The sequence below is a fragment of the Acyrthosiphon pisum genome, chromosome A1, assembly GCF_005508785.2.
Source record: "Acyrthosiphon pisum isolate AL4f chromosome A1, pea_aphid_22Mar2018_4r6ur, whole genome shotgun sequence".
NCBI lineage: Eukaryota > Metazoa > Arthropoda > Insecta > Hemiptera > Aphididae > Acyrthosiphon > Acyrthosiphon pisum.
The window spans coordinates 77,947,446-77,961,770 of NC_042494.1; the positions used below are offsets into that span (position 1 = coordinate 77,947,446).

General features: G+C 32.0%; 1 protein-coding gene across 3 annotated transcripts in view; it reads left to right on the forward strand.

Moving 5' to 3' along the window:
* The window catches only part of LOC100164473 (fat-like cadherin-related tumor suppressor homolog), a 163,167-nt gene extending 148,842 nt beyond the window's left edge, over positions 1-14,325 (forward strand). For 2 of the 3 annotated variants that reach the window (XM_003242029.4, XM_016801538.2), the window contains 28 exons: positions 1,323-1,590; positions 1,660-1,818; positions 1,882-2,065; positions 2,142-2,366; positions 2,561-2,581; positions 3,933-4,169; positions 4,266-4,466; positions 4,537-4,731; positions 4,801-5,106; positions 5,184-5,392; positions 5,481-5,625; positions 5,709-5,870; positions 5,942-6,259; positions 6,329-6,604; positions 6,669-6,929; positions 6,997-7,167; positions 7,381-7,623; positions 7,689-7,920; positions 7,978-8,485; positions 8,655-8,798; positions 9,712-9,963; positions 10,242-10,573; positions 10,637-10,787; positions 10,871-11,346; positions 11,430-11,535; positions 11,611-11,803; positions 12,394-12,615; positions 12,677-14,325. In XM_003242029.4, the coding sequence (XP_003242077.1) occupies positions 1,323-1,590; positions 1,660-1,818; positions 1,882-2,065; positions 2,142-2,366; positions 2,561-2,581; positions 3,933-4,169; positions 4,266-4,466; positions 4,537-4,731; positions 4,801-5,106; positions 5,184-5,392; positions 5,481-5,625; positions 5,709-5,870; positions 5,942-6,259; positions 6,329-6,604; positions 6,669-6,929; positions 6,997-7,167; positions 7,381-7,623; positions 7,689-7,920; positions 7,978-8,485; positions 8,655-8,798; positions 9,712-9,963; positions 10,242-10,573; positions 10,637-10,787; positions 10,871-11,346; positions 11,430-11,535; positions 11,611-11,803; positions 12,394-12,615; positions 12,677-12,849 (6,370 nt within the window). In that variant the 3' untranslated portion in view covers positions 12,850-14,325. The remainder of the gene's footprint in view (positions 1-1,322; positions 1,591-1,659; positions 1,819-1,881; positions 2,066-2,141; positions 2,367-2,560; positions 2,582-3,932; positions 4,170-4,265; positions 4,467-4,536; positions 4,732-4,800; positions 5,107-5,183; positions 5,393-5,480; positions 5,626-5,708; positions 5,871-5,941; positions 6,260-6,328; positions 6,605-6,668; positions 6,930-6,996; positions 7,168-7,380; positions 7,624-7,688; positions 7,921-7,977; positions 8,486-8,654; positions 8,799-9,711; positions 9,964-10,241; positions 10,574-10,636; positions 10,788-10,870; positions 11,347-11,429; positions 11,536-11,610; positions 11,804-12,393; positions 12,616-12,676) is intronic. The other variant, XM_003242028.4, reaches the window with a different exon arrangement.

Below are 14,325 nucleotides of genomic sequence, written 5' to 3' on the forward strand. Positions count from 1 at the left end.
CTATTTCTAAAGGTTTTTATAACATATTTATACTACTATTTTCTAATAATATAATGTTTATTTTAAGTAGGAATACATATTAATTATATGATTTATATTAAAATATTTGAATGCATTAGTTAGTAAAAATAATTATTAAATAGAAATACATTTCTTGGTTGTATTCAACTCCCAACCCACCCACCCCCCATCCTCCCTTCCGAGTCATTGAAACAAAAAAGTTCTCCTTTCTATAAAATGAACATTTCGTTTCTTAGTTATGACTGTAGCCTTCTCGTTCCAAATAGTTTTTGCTATGTTTGACATTTGTAAGACGAAGATAACACATGCGCCCTCTTAAGGTTAATAATCAAGACGCATAAGGTCTCATCGGCGGATAATGTTTAGTTAGGTTGGTTAGTTATATTCAGTGGTGCAACTAATCCAAATATTTGGGGGGGAGGGGCTGAGACTCCATACATTTTCCTAAGAAGTAGCCGTCGGAATTAAGCCCCTCCCCCTCTTCCCCCGTCAACTCTAGCTTTGCTTATAGTTATTCTACAGATATAGTAACGTCTTTATCTTAATAATTTAATACACAATCCAATTACACATCTCGTTATTATAATAAACGATGAACGTTTTCTTGGAATCACGGTGCACTGCGATACCTGTTCTAAGTTAAACATGCGTGATTAAACGTTTTCAGTTACTTTCAGATTTCTTAGAAATAATTTCTAATGCTGGTGGCTGCACGCCGGTTGAAAACCACTGTTTGATATTATACTATGAAAATCCATGATAGGTATTATTAAATAAGTAAGTTAAGGTTAACTGAGTACTTATACTAGTAATTTTGTTATATTACAACAACAAAAATTGTGTCTCGTAAAAAGGAAATAATTTATATAATAATATTACGATTTTATTATGTAATTAGCTCTCTTCTCAAAAAAAAAAAAAAAACGACCTGGACCAGTTTTTGTGTATGCCTATAATCTCATAATCGGGGTACAGTTTACAAATCAAATTTTTACTGGCTGAAATTTACGGCTTTCTAATAGTTACACGATTTTAGCACACCTTACAGTTCATCTCTAGGTACACCCTCTATAAATAGTAAAAATATTAATAATATGTTCATTGATACAACAAAATCTTCTGACCACTTCCATTCAAATAATTGCATTCGCAAAATGGTGAATACTATGCCGTTGCTCATTCTGTTAATTATAAAAATATCAATGGTTTAATTTATTATACAGCAGGCATACACTGAATGTAATTTTTGGTATTTAAAATATATCATAATAACCTATTGGTGTTTTTTTTTTTTTTTTCAGAAACGTCAATGTCCGTTGGTATCGAAGCGAAGACTCCAGTCTCAAGTTTCAAAAACCTATATATTACGCAACAATTGTGGAAAACGATACTAAAGTCAGATTCCTGTGTGCTGTCACCGTCATTGGAGCACATCTCAACGAACATTTATTATTCTCCATTTCAAACCCAAGCAGTCATTTTCAAATTGGTTCAACTACAGGAATACTCAGCACAACGGGGATTGCTTTTGACCGTGAAGTCAAGGAAATCTACCAAATTATAGTACAGGTATTTTACAGTGTTGTTAAGCAAATAGTGAATTCACCTAGTTAATATGTTTTATTTATAAATATTAAGGTTCAAAGCATGGATGCTGATAGTGAATCACTGAGAGTTGCTCATGTTCCAATTAATGTAACTATTTTAGACATTAACGACAACGCACCAATGTTTGTTAATTTACCATACTACGCAATTGTATCTATTGACGCAAAAAAAGATGATCTTGTTACAAAAGTAATATTATAAAGTGGCAAAAAAAAGTTTTTGAAATATGTATTTACTAATTTTGAAAATCAGGTGCATGCTGTGGATTTGGATCAAGGAGAAAATGCAGCTGTGCGATATGAACTAACAAAAGGACCTGGGGAACTGTTTAGAGTGTCTAGGAGTACTGGAGAGATATTTTTGCGACATAATCTTGAGAGCCAAAACAATGGCCGTATAAGTGAATTCAAATTGACTGTTGCTGCATTCGATGGAGGTAAAGATCAACAATAATTATTAATTAGTTTTCAATCTTATTAACGGGCACTATTGTTATTTGAATAAAATTCTAGGACAACAGTCTTATTCCACTGAAGTAGAAGTCAATGTTAAAGTCATGGATCGATCAATGCCTGTATTTGACAAACAATTCTACTCTGTCTCCGTACCAGAGAATATTGATCTTTACGCGCCTATACCTTTAACTATTAGAGCTGACTCTCCATTAGCTAGGAAATTAATTTACAGTATTGTAGCTGGAAACACGTTTGAAGAATTTGCCATAGATTTCAACACAGGTTAGTATTCCATTGAATTGTTTTTTCTTTAACAACTGTTTAATCATTATTAATCGCTCTTCATTATTACCTTAAGCTTAATGGTGAAAGATAATAAATTCTTAGATTTACAATTATTATTTAGTAATATTTACACTTCTGTATAACACATCACTTACTATTTGTATTTTATTTCTTTTCTTGGTGGTCAACAGCTGATGATTACGGTGGTACTAGTGAGTACACATTATAGTTATTCTATTGTGTGTGTTTGTGCTTTTTTTTTTTGGAGTCTTCCTAGATTCCCAGTATAAAACTTGGGTATAAATGCAGTTTAGTTCCCACGCGATTTTTTCTATATTTTTCACCCCAAAATGTGTGTTTTAAAGCACTGAATATAAAAGTCTAATTCAAAATTTCTCACAAATTATTATTTTGGAAGTTATATCTTTCCAAAGTTTACAATTTTATGAATTTACGCATGCACTTTGCTTTCCTACGTTTTCATATTGGATTGTCGCCTCTTATTAATTATGGTATTTTTCTTGTTATAATATCATCTAAAATTGTTTGGTGAAAATGTAGAAAAATATATTAGTGACCAATATGACCTACATGAGTTGGTTTTGCATAACAATTCGAGGGATATTTTCAATTTGCGGAGCGGAGCGATGGTTCCGAGGAGCGTAGCGACGAGTGTCGATACACGCATAATCACTGTCCAAGCAAAATATCAATTTTAATTCAAATTTTCACATAGGTATCCATAATTGTTTTGTCCCTGTTACCTACTTGAGGTGATTTTGCATAGTAAGTCGTGGGATATTTTTGATTTGCGGAGCGGAGCGACGGCGCCGAGGAACGTAGGGACGAGTGCCGATAACGCGTAGTCACTGCCGAGGGTGGAGGGATATTGTGATATCGAGCTCTGATCATGTGTAAATGTTGGTTCAATTTTTAAACAGCAAATACGATAATTAAAATCTATTAGAATATTTCCATCCATCATAAAAAACATACAATTTTAAAAAAAAATCAAAGAGTTTTTCGATGTTTTTATCGAAGATATCGTATTTTTGAAAAAATTACTGTTTTATAGTTTTTTTGGTATAACTTTTTAAGTAAAAAAATGCGAGAATTTTTGAATTAGACTTTTGTATTCAGTGCATAAAAACACACATTTTGGGGGGAAAAAATCGAAATAATAGCGTGGGAACTAAACTGCATTTGTTCCAAAACTTGGACATCAGGAATTAAAGCACCATAATAAATCTTTACTTTTGCGCATGATTAACCTTAAACACAGCTTTTTATAATAACATAAAATATTTAACTTCAAATTACTATGTCCAAGTTTTCTTAGGTGATATTTTATATTAATTTTAAACATTTGTCTTCAGATTTATCTTAGTCATTTATTGTGTTCTTCAATGTTTGTGTGGAATATTATAACTTTGGTATTCTTTTATAAGTGAAAAATCTGAAAACAAATTAGCTAACTACTTAAAACATATGTGTCTTGAATAGCATGAATTATGTTGAACTACTTATACACCAATGTAGTAAACTCTTATTACTTTTAAATAGGTTTATTGTATGCTGTGGACAATTTGGACTATGAACAAGTCCAACATTATACATTGACTGTTAGAGCTACAGACAGTGTATCTGGAGTATCAGCAGAGGTGTTGGTCAGTATCATGGTAACAGATGTAAATGATTGTGCCCCCGAATTCTATCAAGACTCTTATAACATCTCTATATCAGAATCGGCGTCATTCGGTTCATTTATACTGAGAGTCACAGCTACTGACAATGACACTGGTAATACATTTTATGAAATTAAATTAAAGAACATTTTAAATTGACATTTTATCAAATAAAATATTTGGTTATAATAATTTTTTTTTATTCTTTTAGATATAAATCGTGTGATTAAATATTCCATTAAAAAAGATGAAGAAAACTCTACTGATTACTTTCACATAGACGAAAAAGAAGGTTCAATTTATCTGAAACAATCGTTAGACCACGAAACACGGCCATTTCACCACGTTGTATTAGAAGCAACTGATACAGGTCTACCACCACTTAGCACCACTACTCACCTTTGGATTACCGGTTAGATATTAACATTATTTTCCTTTCTGTTTAAAAACCATGTAATAATTATGAAATAATTGTATTATAGTACTGGATGTTAATGACAATGCACCAAAATTTGAACAATCTTCATACTCATGTTGGTTATCGGAAGATGCTGAAAGAGGGCAGTTTGTAACTATGGTTACTGCTACCGATCCAGATATTGTTGATCACTCACGCCTGGTGTATGGCATAACTGGAGGAAATGCACAACAAATGTTTGATATTAACTCAAAATCCGGTAAGAGTGAATAAAATTATGCTAGTAATAATATTTATATTTGTAATAATTTTAATCCAATTGGTTTAGGAATTATAATTGTTTCAAACCTGAACAAGTTAGCAACTGTAAACGAACATGTTCTTAATGTGTCAGTAAGTGATGGAGTGTACACAAGTTTCTCAAGAGTTAGAATTGAAATGGTGTCAACTAACAGACATAATCCCGTGTTTGAAAAACTCCAATACGATGGTCGCATTTTAGAGAATCAATTGTCGGGGACTGTAATCATTCGTGTTCAGGCAATAGACAATGATACAGGTCCATATGGCGAGGTGAGCTACTCAATACCGTCAAAAAAGATGTCTAAAATATTCAATATCAATAATATTACTGGTATGTATAATATAAAATCAAAAATAATACATAATAATTATAATTTATAACAATAACATGTATCTTCTATATTAAAGGGGAAATTATATCGAGGATGCCATTAGACCGTGAAGAGGTATCGCTATATGAATTAAACGTTTTGGCTTGTGACCAAGGAGCTAGATGTGGATATACTTTGGTTCGAGTTCGAGTGAGCGATGAAAATGATAATTCACCACGGTTCCTTTTACCGGAATACAAAACATGCATACACAGTTCCCTGCCAGTCAACACAGGATTCCTCACGGTTAGACTTACAATAATAGTTATAACTTACATGCAATTGAAAACCATAAACTAACTTTAATATTGTGATTATTTTTCATAAATAATAGGTGAAAGCAGTCGACGATGACCAAGAACCATCTGGTCAAATTACTTATTCAATCAACGATATTGAACCCAGCGACATAACAAAACTAATGACTGTGAACAAGTATACAGGAGCTCTTGTTCTTCTGAAAACAGTTGAATCCTTAAGTATGCATTTTTTTTTAGATCAAATTTTTAGTAGTGACTTAGATCTTAAATTAAATCAATTAATTATTATTTTTTTTTTTTAGAAAATAATGTGTATCAATTTTTTATACGAGCAACGGATAATGGATCGCCACCAAGACAATCAGATGTTCCTATAGAGCTATTTGTGTTATCACCTGAAGATCTACCTCCTGTATTCCTTCAAGAAGACCAGAAATTTAATTTAACAGAAAATTCTCCTATTGGTATGATCTAGGATATTTTTAATCTCGTAACTAAATAGGTATTATATGAACATGCATTTTAAATTTAACAGGCACTATTGTGACAACTGTAAAATTGGTTTCTCAAGTTGAAACCAAATATAAAATCACTGCTTCAGAGGAGACCGCCAAACTATTTACAATAAACGATCAAGGCCAAATAACTGTCGCTGGTTTGTTGGATAGAGAAAAACAAGCATTCCACATACTTGGCGTGTTTGCATACACCGAATCATCCCCTCCATTAACTGCATTGACTGAAGTCTATGTAAAAGTATTAGATGAAAATGACAATGCTCCAGAGTTTGACAATGACTTTTATAGTGCCAGAATATCAGAAACCATTGCTGAAGGCACTCTAGTGGTGAAAAGTAATGCAATATTTATATTTTAATTCGCTTATTTTCGTTCATAACCAATAATTGTGTTCATACCTATAGCTCGTGCGATTGACTTAGATGAAGGCAAAAATGGTGAAATCAAATATTTAATAAGCTCCAAATCTAATGTACCCTTTGTGATCGATCAGTACTCAGGATCAATTAGTGTTTCTGTATCAAATTTGGATCGAGAAGTAAAATCTTCTTATATGTTTGATGTAGTAGCATTTGACAGTGGAACACCATCATTCAACTCTACAGTTAAAGTACATATATCTTTGGTTGACTATAACGACAACCCATCACGTTTCTCTCAAACTTCATACGCAGCATCAGGTAATACTATTATTTTGACTCTGAAATGTAAATCACATAACTTAACGCAATTTTAAAATTACAGTCGAGGAAGATTCGCTACCTGGAACAGTTGTGGTACAATTAACATTAGTGGACGATGACAATGAATTACCAGCCACATTAATGTATCACATTCGTGATGGGGATATTCATTCCAAATTCGCCATCCGGTCAACTGGTGAAGTTTATGTAGCCAACACATTAGATCGAGAAACATTAGACAATTATCAACTTTCAATATTAGTTACCGATGGAACTTATGTTTCAACTACACAGCTCCATATCACAGTCACAGACGTTAATGGTATATCATACACACCCTAAACAAAAAAATATTTTAATTAAAAACAATTATTTTATTTTATTATTAGATGAAAAACCCTACTGTCTTCATCACCGCTACAGAAGAATGCTTTCAGAAGGAGTGCCAGTTGGCAATTTTATATTAAAAATAGAAGCTCGTGATGCTGATTTAAATCCGAAATTACGATATTACCTAACTGGCTATGGAGCAGAACACTTTAGCTTGGATATAGATACTGGTAATTTTTATATCAAAACAACTTCTTATTTATTAGAACAATTTTACTTAAATAATTAAGATTTTTATTTGTTGAACCATACATTTTAAATTGAGTACTAGGTGTTTTATTACTGAATAATAATTCAAAATCTACAGAATATTTTACTTAATTTAACATAAATAAAATAAAATATATTTTATATTAAAAATCAAATATTGTTCATGCTTACAGGTCTATTAAAAACAGCAGTGACTCTAGATCGTGAACTGCAGTCACGTTACAACTTAGAAGCACACGTGCAAGACCGAGAGAAAAGCGAATGGGAATGCATATCTAAAGTGGAAATTACAATGTTGGATATTAATGACAATGCTCCATTATTTATTTCTAATAATAATAATACTGCCTCACTGTCAGAAGACGCACAAATTGGTACCATAGTGATTAAGATGCATGCCACTGATGCTGACATAGGTAAACTTAAATTGGATGTAAATACTTTTTGAACTATGTAACAAAAATTGTTATGATTTTTTTAGGGCTAAATCGAAAACTCAAGTTTTCATTACAAGATTCAGCTGACAATCATTTTATTATTTCGTCCGATAGTGGTATTGTAACGCTGGCTAAAAAATTGGACCGTGAAACTTGCGAGACCTACAATATTTCTGTCAAAGCCATTGACCAAGGTTCCCCTCCACTTTCAAGCCTCACTCAGTTACATGTAATTGTATTGGATGTCAATGACAACCCACCAATATTCGTCCAAAGGTAAATTAAATCAAACAACTGTTTGCAATTTTATCTAACATTAAACTGTCTTTCCAGAACATACTATGCTACTGTTTCTGAAATTGCACCTATAGACACTGAAGTAACCAGAGTATTGGCTACATCACTCGACTCTGGTAAAAATGCCGAAGTAGTGTATTCCATTGCTGGTGGCAACGAACACAACAAATTCTCGATAAACTCAGAAACTGGTGTTATAAGTGTGTTTGAAATGCTCGACTATGAAAGAGTGCGTGACTACTTGCTGACAATACAAGCAACAGATCTGGGTGAACCCCCATTGAGTAACCAGGCAATGGTGAACATAACAATTTTGGATGCCAATGACAATGCACCAATATTTGGACAACTGGCGTATACCACTCAAATCGATGAAGACGTACATGTTGGTGAAGTTGTTATTAAAGTTTCGGCAACTGATTTGGACAGCGAACTTAACGGTAAAATACGTTATGCCCTGGTTAAAGGAGACCACCATCAGCAGTTCGCCATTGACTCTTTTACAGGCAACATCACTGTTGCCAAACCTTTAGATCGTGAACAGGTAATAATCTATTTTTATGGGCATTCAAACTTCTTCTTTTTTTGGCATCTATATTGTTCAGTATGTTAAATTGATAAAAATATATTAGATTAAGGTTTCATTAAAAAGTATTTTTCTATTGTATGTAATATTTGAATATCGTTTTTAAACAATTAATTTTTCTGCCCAGGTATCAACTTATAATTTACAAATTCGAGCTACCGACTCTGGTGTCCCTGAACTCATGAGTTTCGCATTAGTCCAAGTACAAGTGAATGACGTTAATGACAACCCACCATTGTTTTCACAGCATAACTATTCAGCTTTTGTCCACGTAAGTATTATGTTATACATAATTAACAAATATGGGTAACTAACGCCTCCCTCCACCAATATACAAAAAAAAGACAGAAATAGCCCTCAACATTTTTTTTTATATAGTTTTAAAGTTTGCTATAAACATTTTTGAATTAACTAAACAATTTATTACAACATTATTGTCGCAAACTTATCTTTGTCAAAACAAGTCAATAATATTGAACATATTATGAAAATAATATGTGTTTCTAAAAAGGTTTACAAATTTGGGAATCATGTTGAAATACTATTAAAATTGCAACAGTACAGGAAGAAAATAAAATTAATGTAGACAGAAGAATTAAGTCAGGATCAATAACAATAATAACTTGGGTTCATTACATAACTCGATTCAATAAATATACTAATTCATAAACAAATAACAATAGCACACTTCTTATTCTGCAATAAACATTAAACTTAAGTAGCGGTCTGAAAGAATAATTATAAAGTATAAAGTATTAACACATGACTAAAAGCATGATTTGCACACATTATGTAATCAACGAGTAACGACAGAGGTACATTATAACAAGTAACAACAACAATCGGCAAAAGTGAACTAACTAGTAACTGAGTATAAAAGTGGTAATAATAATAATAATAATAATGTCGGCTGGTGTCGTGCCCAGTTCACCAGACAACTGATGACAGCGACACTAGCGACTATGATTACTACATAAACTTTGTTACATTTGAGTTATAATGGGGACTGCACAACGCCTTCACATGAGATAACTTACATATTTCATTATTTACTGAGATTATAGCACCCTCCCTCCAAAATGTTTACCCTAGTTTCATAATGAAACACGTGAACAAAATAATACTCACCCTCTGTTGCACTTGTACACAGTACACAATAATATTATGTTATATCAATTTTTCAGGAGGACAAAAAACCTGGTTGGATTGTTTGCCAACTCTCTGTGACAGATGCAGACTTAGAACCGAATGGTGGCCCATTCACATATGACATTCGCAACAATGATGACGGCAATGCATTCAGTATTGATCCTGATGGTACAGTTAAGACAGCTATGCTTCTAGACCATCGTTTCCAACAGAACTATAAACTACTTATACGAGTATTTGACAATCACAAACCATTTCTGCATTCCGACACATGGCTTCATATTAAGGTAACAATGTTTAATAATTCCCAATCAATGCGTATGTTTCCTTTTTTTATAGAACTAAATATTAAAATTCAAGACTGTTTGTAAATTATGTAAGACATGTAAAAAAACATTGTTTAATATTTAACTTTTGCAGTTGTATGCATTTTAATTGCACATACAATTGATATCCTAAATTAAATAAACCAAATTCTATTTGCATAAATAAATCTTTGAATATAAAACTGAAATTGTTCACTGGTCTATAACTTTGTTTCTAACTGCATCATATTTTACCTTAGGTAATTGAAGAGTCACAGTTTCGACCTATTATAACGCCACTAGAAGTCTGGGTAGGATCTTGGCAAGACCGTTGGCAAGGTGGATCATTAGGACATGTGCACGCCACTGACCAAGATGAATATGATACATTGGCATATTATGTGATGAACCACAATCAACTATTCAAAATTGATGAGAGGTCAGGAGAGATAAGAGCACCACAAGGTTTAGACGCTGGCTATTACTCCATTAATGTATCGGTCAGTGATGGTAAATTTTCGTCAAACTCCACAGTTAATGTGGTTGTAGACTCGTTGACTGATGATATGCTAAATGAAGCCATAAGTATAAGGTATGAATAAATCAATAAAAATATTGAATTTTCAAACAAATCACAATTTATAAATTTTTATAGGTTAAAGTCTGTAACACCGCAACATTTCATATCCAGCCAAAAGAAATTGTTGATGCGTACTTTAAAATTGAATCTGGGTAAGGATGTAAATTTGATCAGCATCCAGGACGCTCCGCAAGGCAATCTAGATATTTTGCTCTACATCAGAGGCGTAAGTTGATCAAATCATGTGTTAAATTTTAGAACAGTATTACCTATTGACTATCCTCTAATTTTTTGAATTTTATTTTCTAGGGAACTGATTTAAACACCATGCACACCGCCCTTCAAAAGGCTGGCTTGGTCATATCAAACAATGTACCCCCTTGTAATTGTACGCCTGGCCAGGGTGTGTGTAGTCAGCGCATTACTTGGCTAGCAGATCAGGTGCAGACAATAGTTACCGATATGGCAACATTTGTGGCGCCTGCACATACCCATCAACCCCATTGCGCCTGTCGATTAGGTTTTGTCGGTAAACGATGCGAAAATAAAATGACATCAGAATGTCAGTGCTCTGTGGATGAGATTTGTGTACCGGATAATGAAATCGATGGGACATACAAGTGTGATAAGCCACGAGGTGTTGGAGACCGTTGCTTGGCCGGGAATGAAAATCCCTGTTGGCCCCCAATTTTATCTAACTTACACATAACTTGGATTCAACTGACTGCTGCCTCAGCAGCCTTAGTTTTTATCATTATGGTCATATGTATATTGATCATATGCAGGTCAGTAATTTCTTTGTCATTAACCACTCAGCTAAAAATACTCGTTTCTATTTTTTTATAACCAATTGATTGCTCTACTGTAGGAAGTGTCGTGTGAAACGTCGAAATGCCCGTCGCAACAAGAATATACATGTGTTGAACACAGAATTCAAAAGAACTGCAAAAATCAGCAACTTAGAAGTTGCTCAGGTATGTGTGCGCTTGACACCACTGCATACACCATTTTTTTTTTTTTTATAATACTAAATTGTTTTTGTCTTTTAGCGGCCAGTATCTTATACAGCTATAGCGAGCAACCCAGACGCAGCTTACATGGCTGCTGTAGCTGCGAATCAACTTAACAATTTAGACACTTTGAGGAGTTATGGTTCAGCTGGTGATGACTTAGAAAATGTTCCACTTGATTATTTACGCAACTTAAACCGTGGTAGCAACAACAAAATAATGAACGGTAAAGGTAAGAATATAAAAATGAATAATTAATAATATAAAAGTGTAAGTTCATTCTTTAAAATAAAAAATCAATTTGTTTGCTTATTTATATTACATCTGAAATTTAACTTACTTTTTTCTTAAGGCGTGTAAAAATTAGAAATATTTATTAAATTTTGAAGCATCTTCTTTTTAAACATAATTAATAAGCTCAAAAGAAATGATAATATTTAATATTTGCGTGGTAGGATAGCATTCACAGTACTGCTTTTTAATTACAACAAAATTTATATAAACAAAAACAATTAATTAAAAATTTTTCTCGGAAATTTAAAATTTAGAATTTTCCTGCAAACATCACTGGCATGCCCATTATAACAGCATTTTCTTATTTTTTTTTTTTTAAATTTTTTGATATTTTTATGTTAAGCACGTATGAGTTTTAATAATGTATATTACTCACTAACCTTTAAATATATCAGAATTTTTAATTTTGATAATGTTCACACAAATTTTAATACTAATAAAATTAAACTGCTGAACATAAATTTGTTTATTGTTATGCACTTATAAGACAGAGGCATCAAATTTATTTCTACAAAAAAATTGTTATAGACCTCAAAGTGATTCCGGATGTTACCAGAGTGCCAAGAATGTCAATGCACTGTCCTGAAGAAGACACAAAAATACTAGGTGGTTACCATTGGGACTGTTCGGACTGGGTGCGTCGCAGCCAAAACCCTTTGCCCAATATCAGTGAAGTGCCTGGTAGTGAAGTGCCCGATTCATCTAGTTTTCACAGTGACAGTAACGACGAGGTGCAACACCATATAATAGGTAAGTTGATATTATGATTTTATATATTGCCTTAAGCTAATAATGTATAACTGTCCGACAGATCCAGCCAGGGATTTGGAAACACTTGACGAAGAGTTATACTTATCATATCGCAGCGAAGACGATGATGTAGTCACATACGGTTTTCCACAACGATATCCAAGTCAGAGTGAACTTTCCACTAATGTATGTGAAATTGATGATCCAGATATGCCAATGTCTACCGCTGTATGAGGGTACATAAACATCATAGAACATTCCATAAGACGATTATTGTCTAAAAAGTTCATTACTCACTTAGGTACTGACAATTTTCGTTTTTTTTTTTTTCATGTTCATTTTGTATAGAATTAATATTATTTATTATTATTTTGACCCATTTAGTATGGGAAGACTGAATGCTTTTCTTAATGTTTAACTGTTTACATGTGTAAAAATAAAAAGTGTACTTCTGTGATAGTTTGAGAACTTTTTTTCTAAATTTTTTTTTTTTACTTAGTTATAATTTTGACCGTAGAATTGAAATGTTAAAAAATAAAACCCCAACAACCATTGTCCAGTGCTTAAAAATATTTTATAAATCATTATTTTTAATAATTTTCATTTCCTGTTGGAAAAATGATCTCTTACCATATCCGCCACCTGTGTTTATCATTATCTTACTGTCATTGGATTGGTACAGACTGTAATATTACTCCTAATATATTCCACCTAGTCCTTACAAATAATTATAATAATTACTGAACCAGTGCTAATATATCTGGTGCTAATAATAGGTCGGTCGTACTTTTATTCTATACTTAGTATAAAATGTTCATTATGATTTTGTATGTTTATTGTATCCCCCCCCCCCCTAACAAATGACTGAATGAGGCATCAGGCAATAAATGTAATTATATTTGTTCTTGTAACTAATTTTTTTTTTTTTTCAAAAATATATTGTGTTCATTAAAGAGAAAAAAATATTATTATATGTCAAAGTTTTATATTAAAGTTCCGCGACACTGTGCCATTCCAATAAGAAAAAAATCCTATTTAGTTTTTAGTTTTTGTGCCCTGTTAATGATTGTGAAATAACCTGTTGTTTTTTTTTTTTTTATTTTTGTATTGAATTATTGTAAATAATTAAACAATTAATATTATTTCTCACACCCTCTCCGCCAAAAGTGCCTAACTATTTTTTTTTCTCGTTTAATTTTTATGTAATATATTATTAAAATATTATTATACATTATTTTTCTAAACATTAAACAAAATATCGAATTACTAAACCGTGTACGAATAACATATTTAATATTATACATTTATAAATATTTATAAATTTATAATATTAATATATACTAATACAATACATACACATGCACAATATACATCTACTTAACATTGTTTCTGAAGTGCAATACAAATTAAATTAGTGGAAATAGGAATGCACATCTCGGAGGAGAGAAACTAAAGTATTTTGTATTTTTACAAATTTGGACTGCTGTCTAAAAATTATTACATGCGTATTACTTAAAACTTATGACTTGTGTCAGTGTGTGTATGTGTGTATGTATATATATATATATATATTTATAGGAGTTGATTTATTGTTACGTTAGGATTTGAGTTATACATTTATATTGTAAGTTTCGTACATATTATATATTTTTATATGGACAAATGTATAGATTATTTTTATAATAAACTAAGTATGACTTGATTAATAAA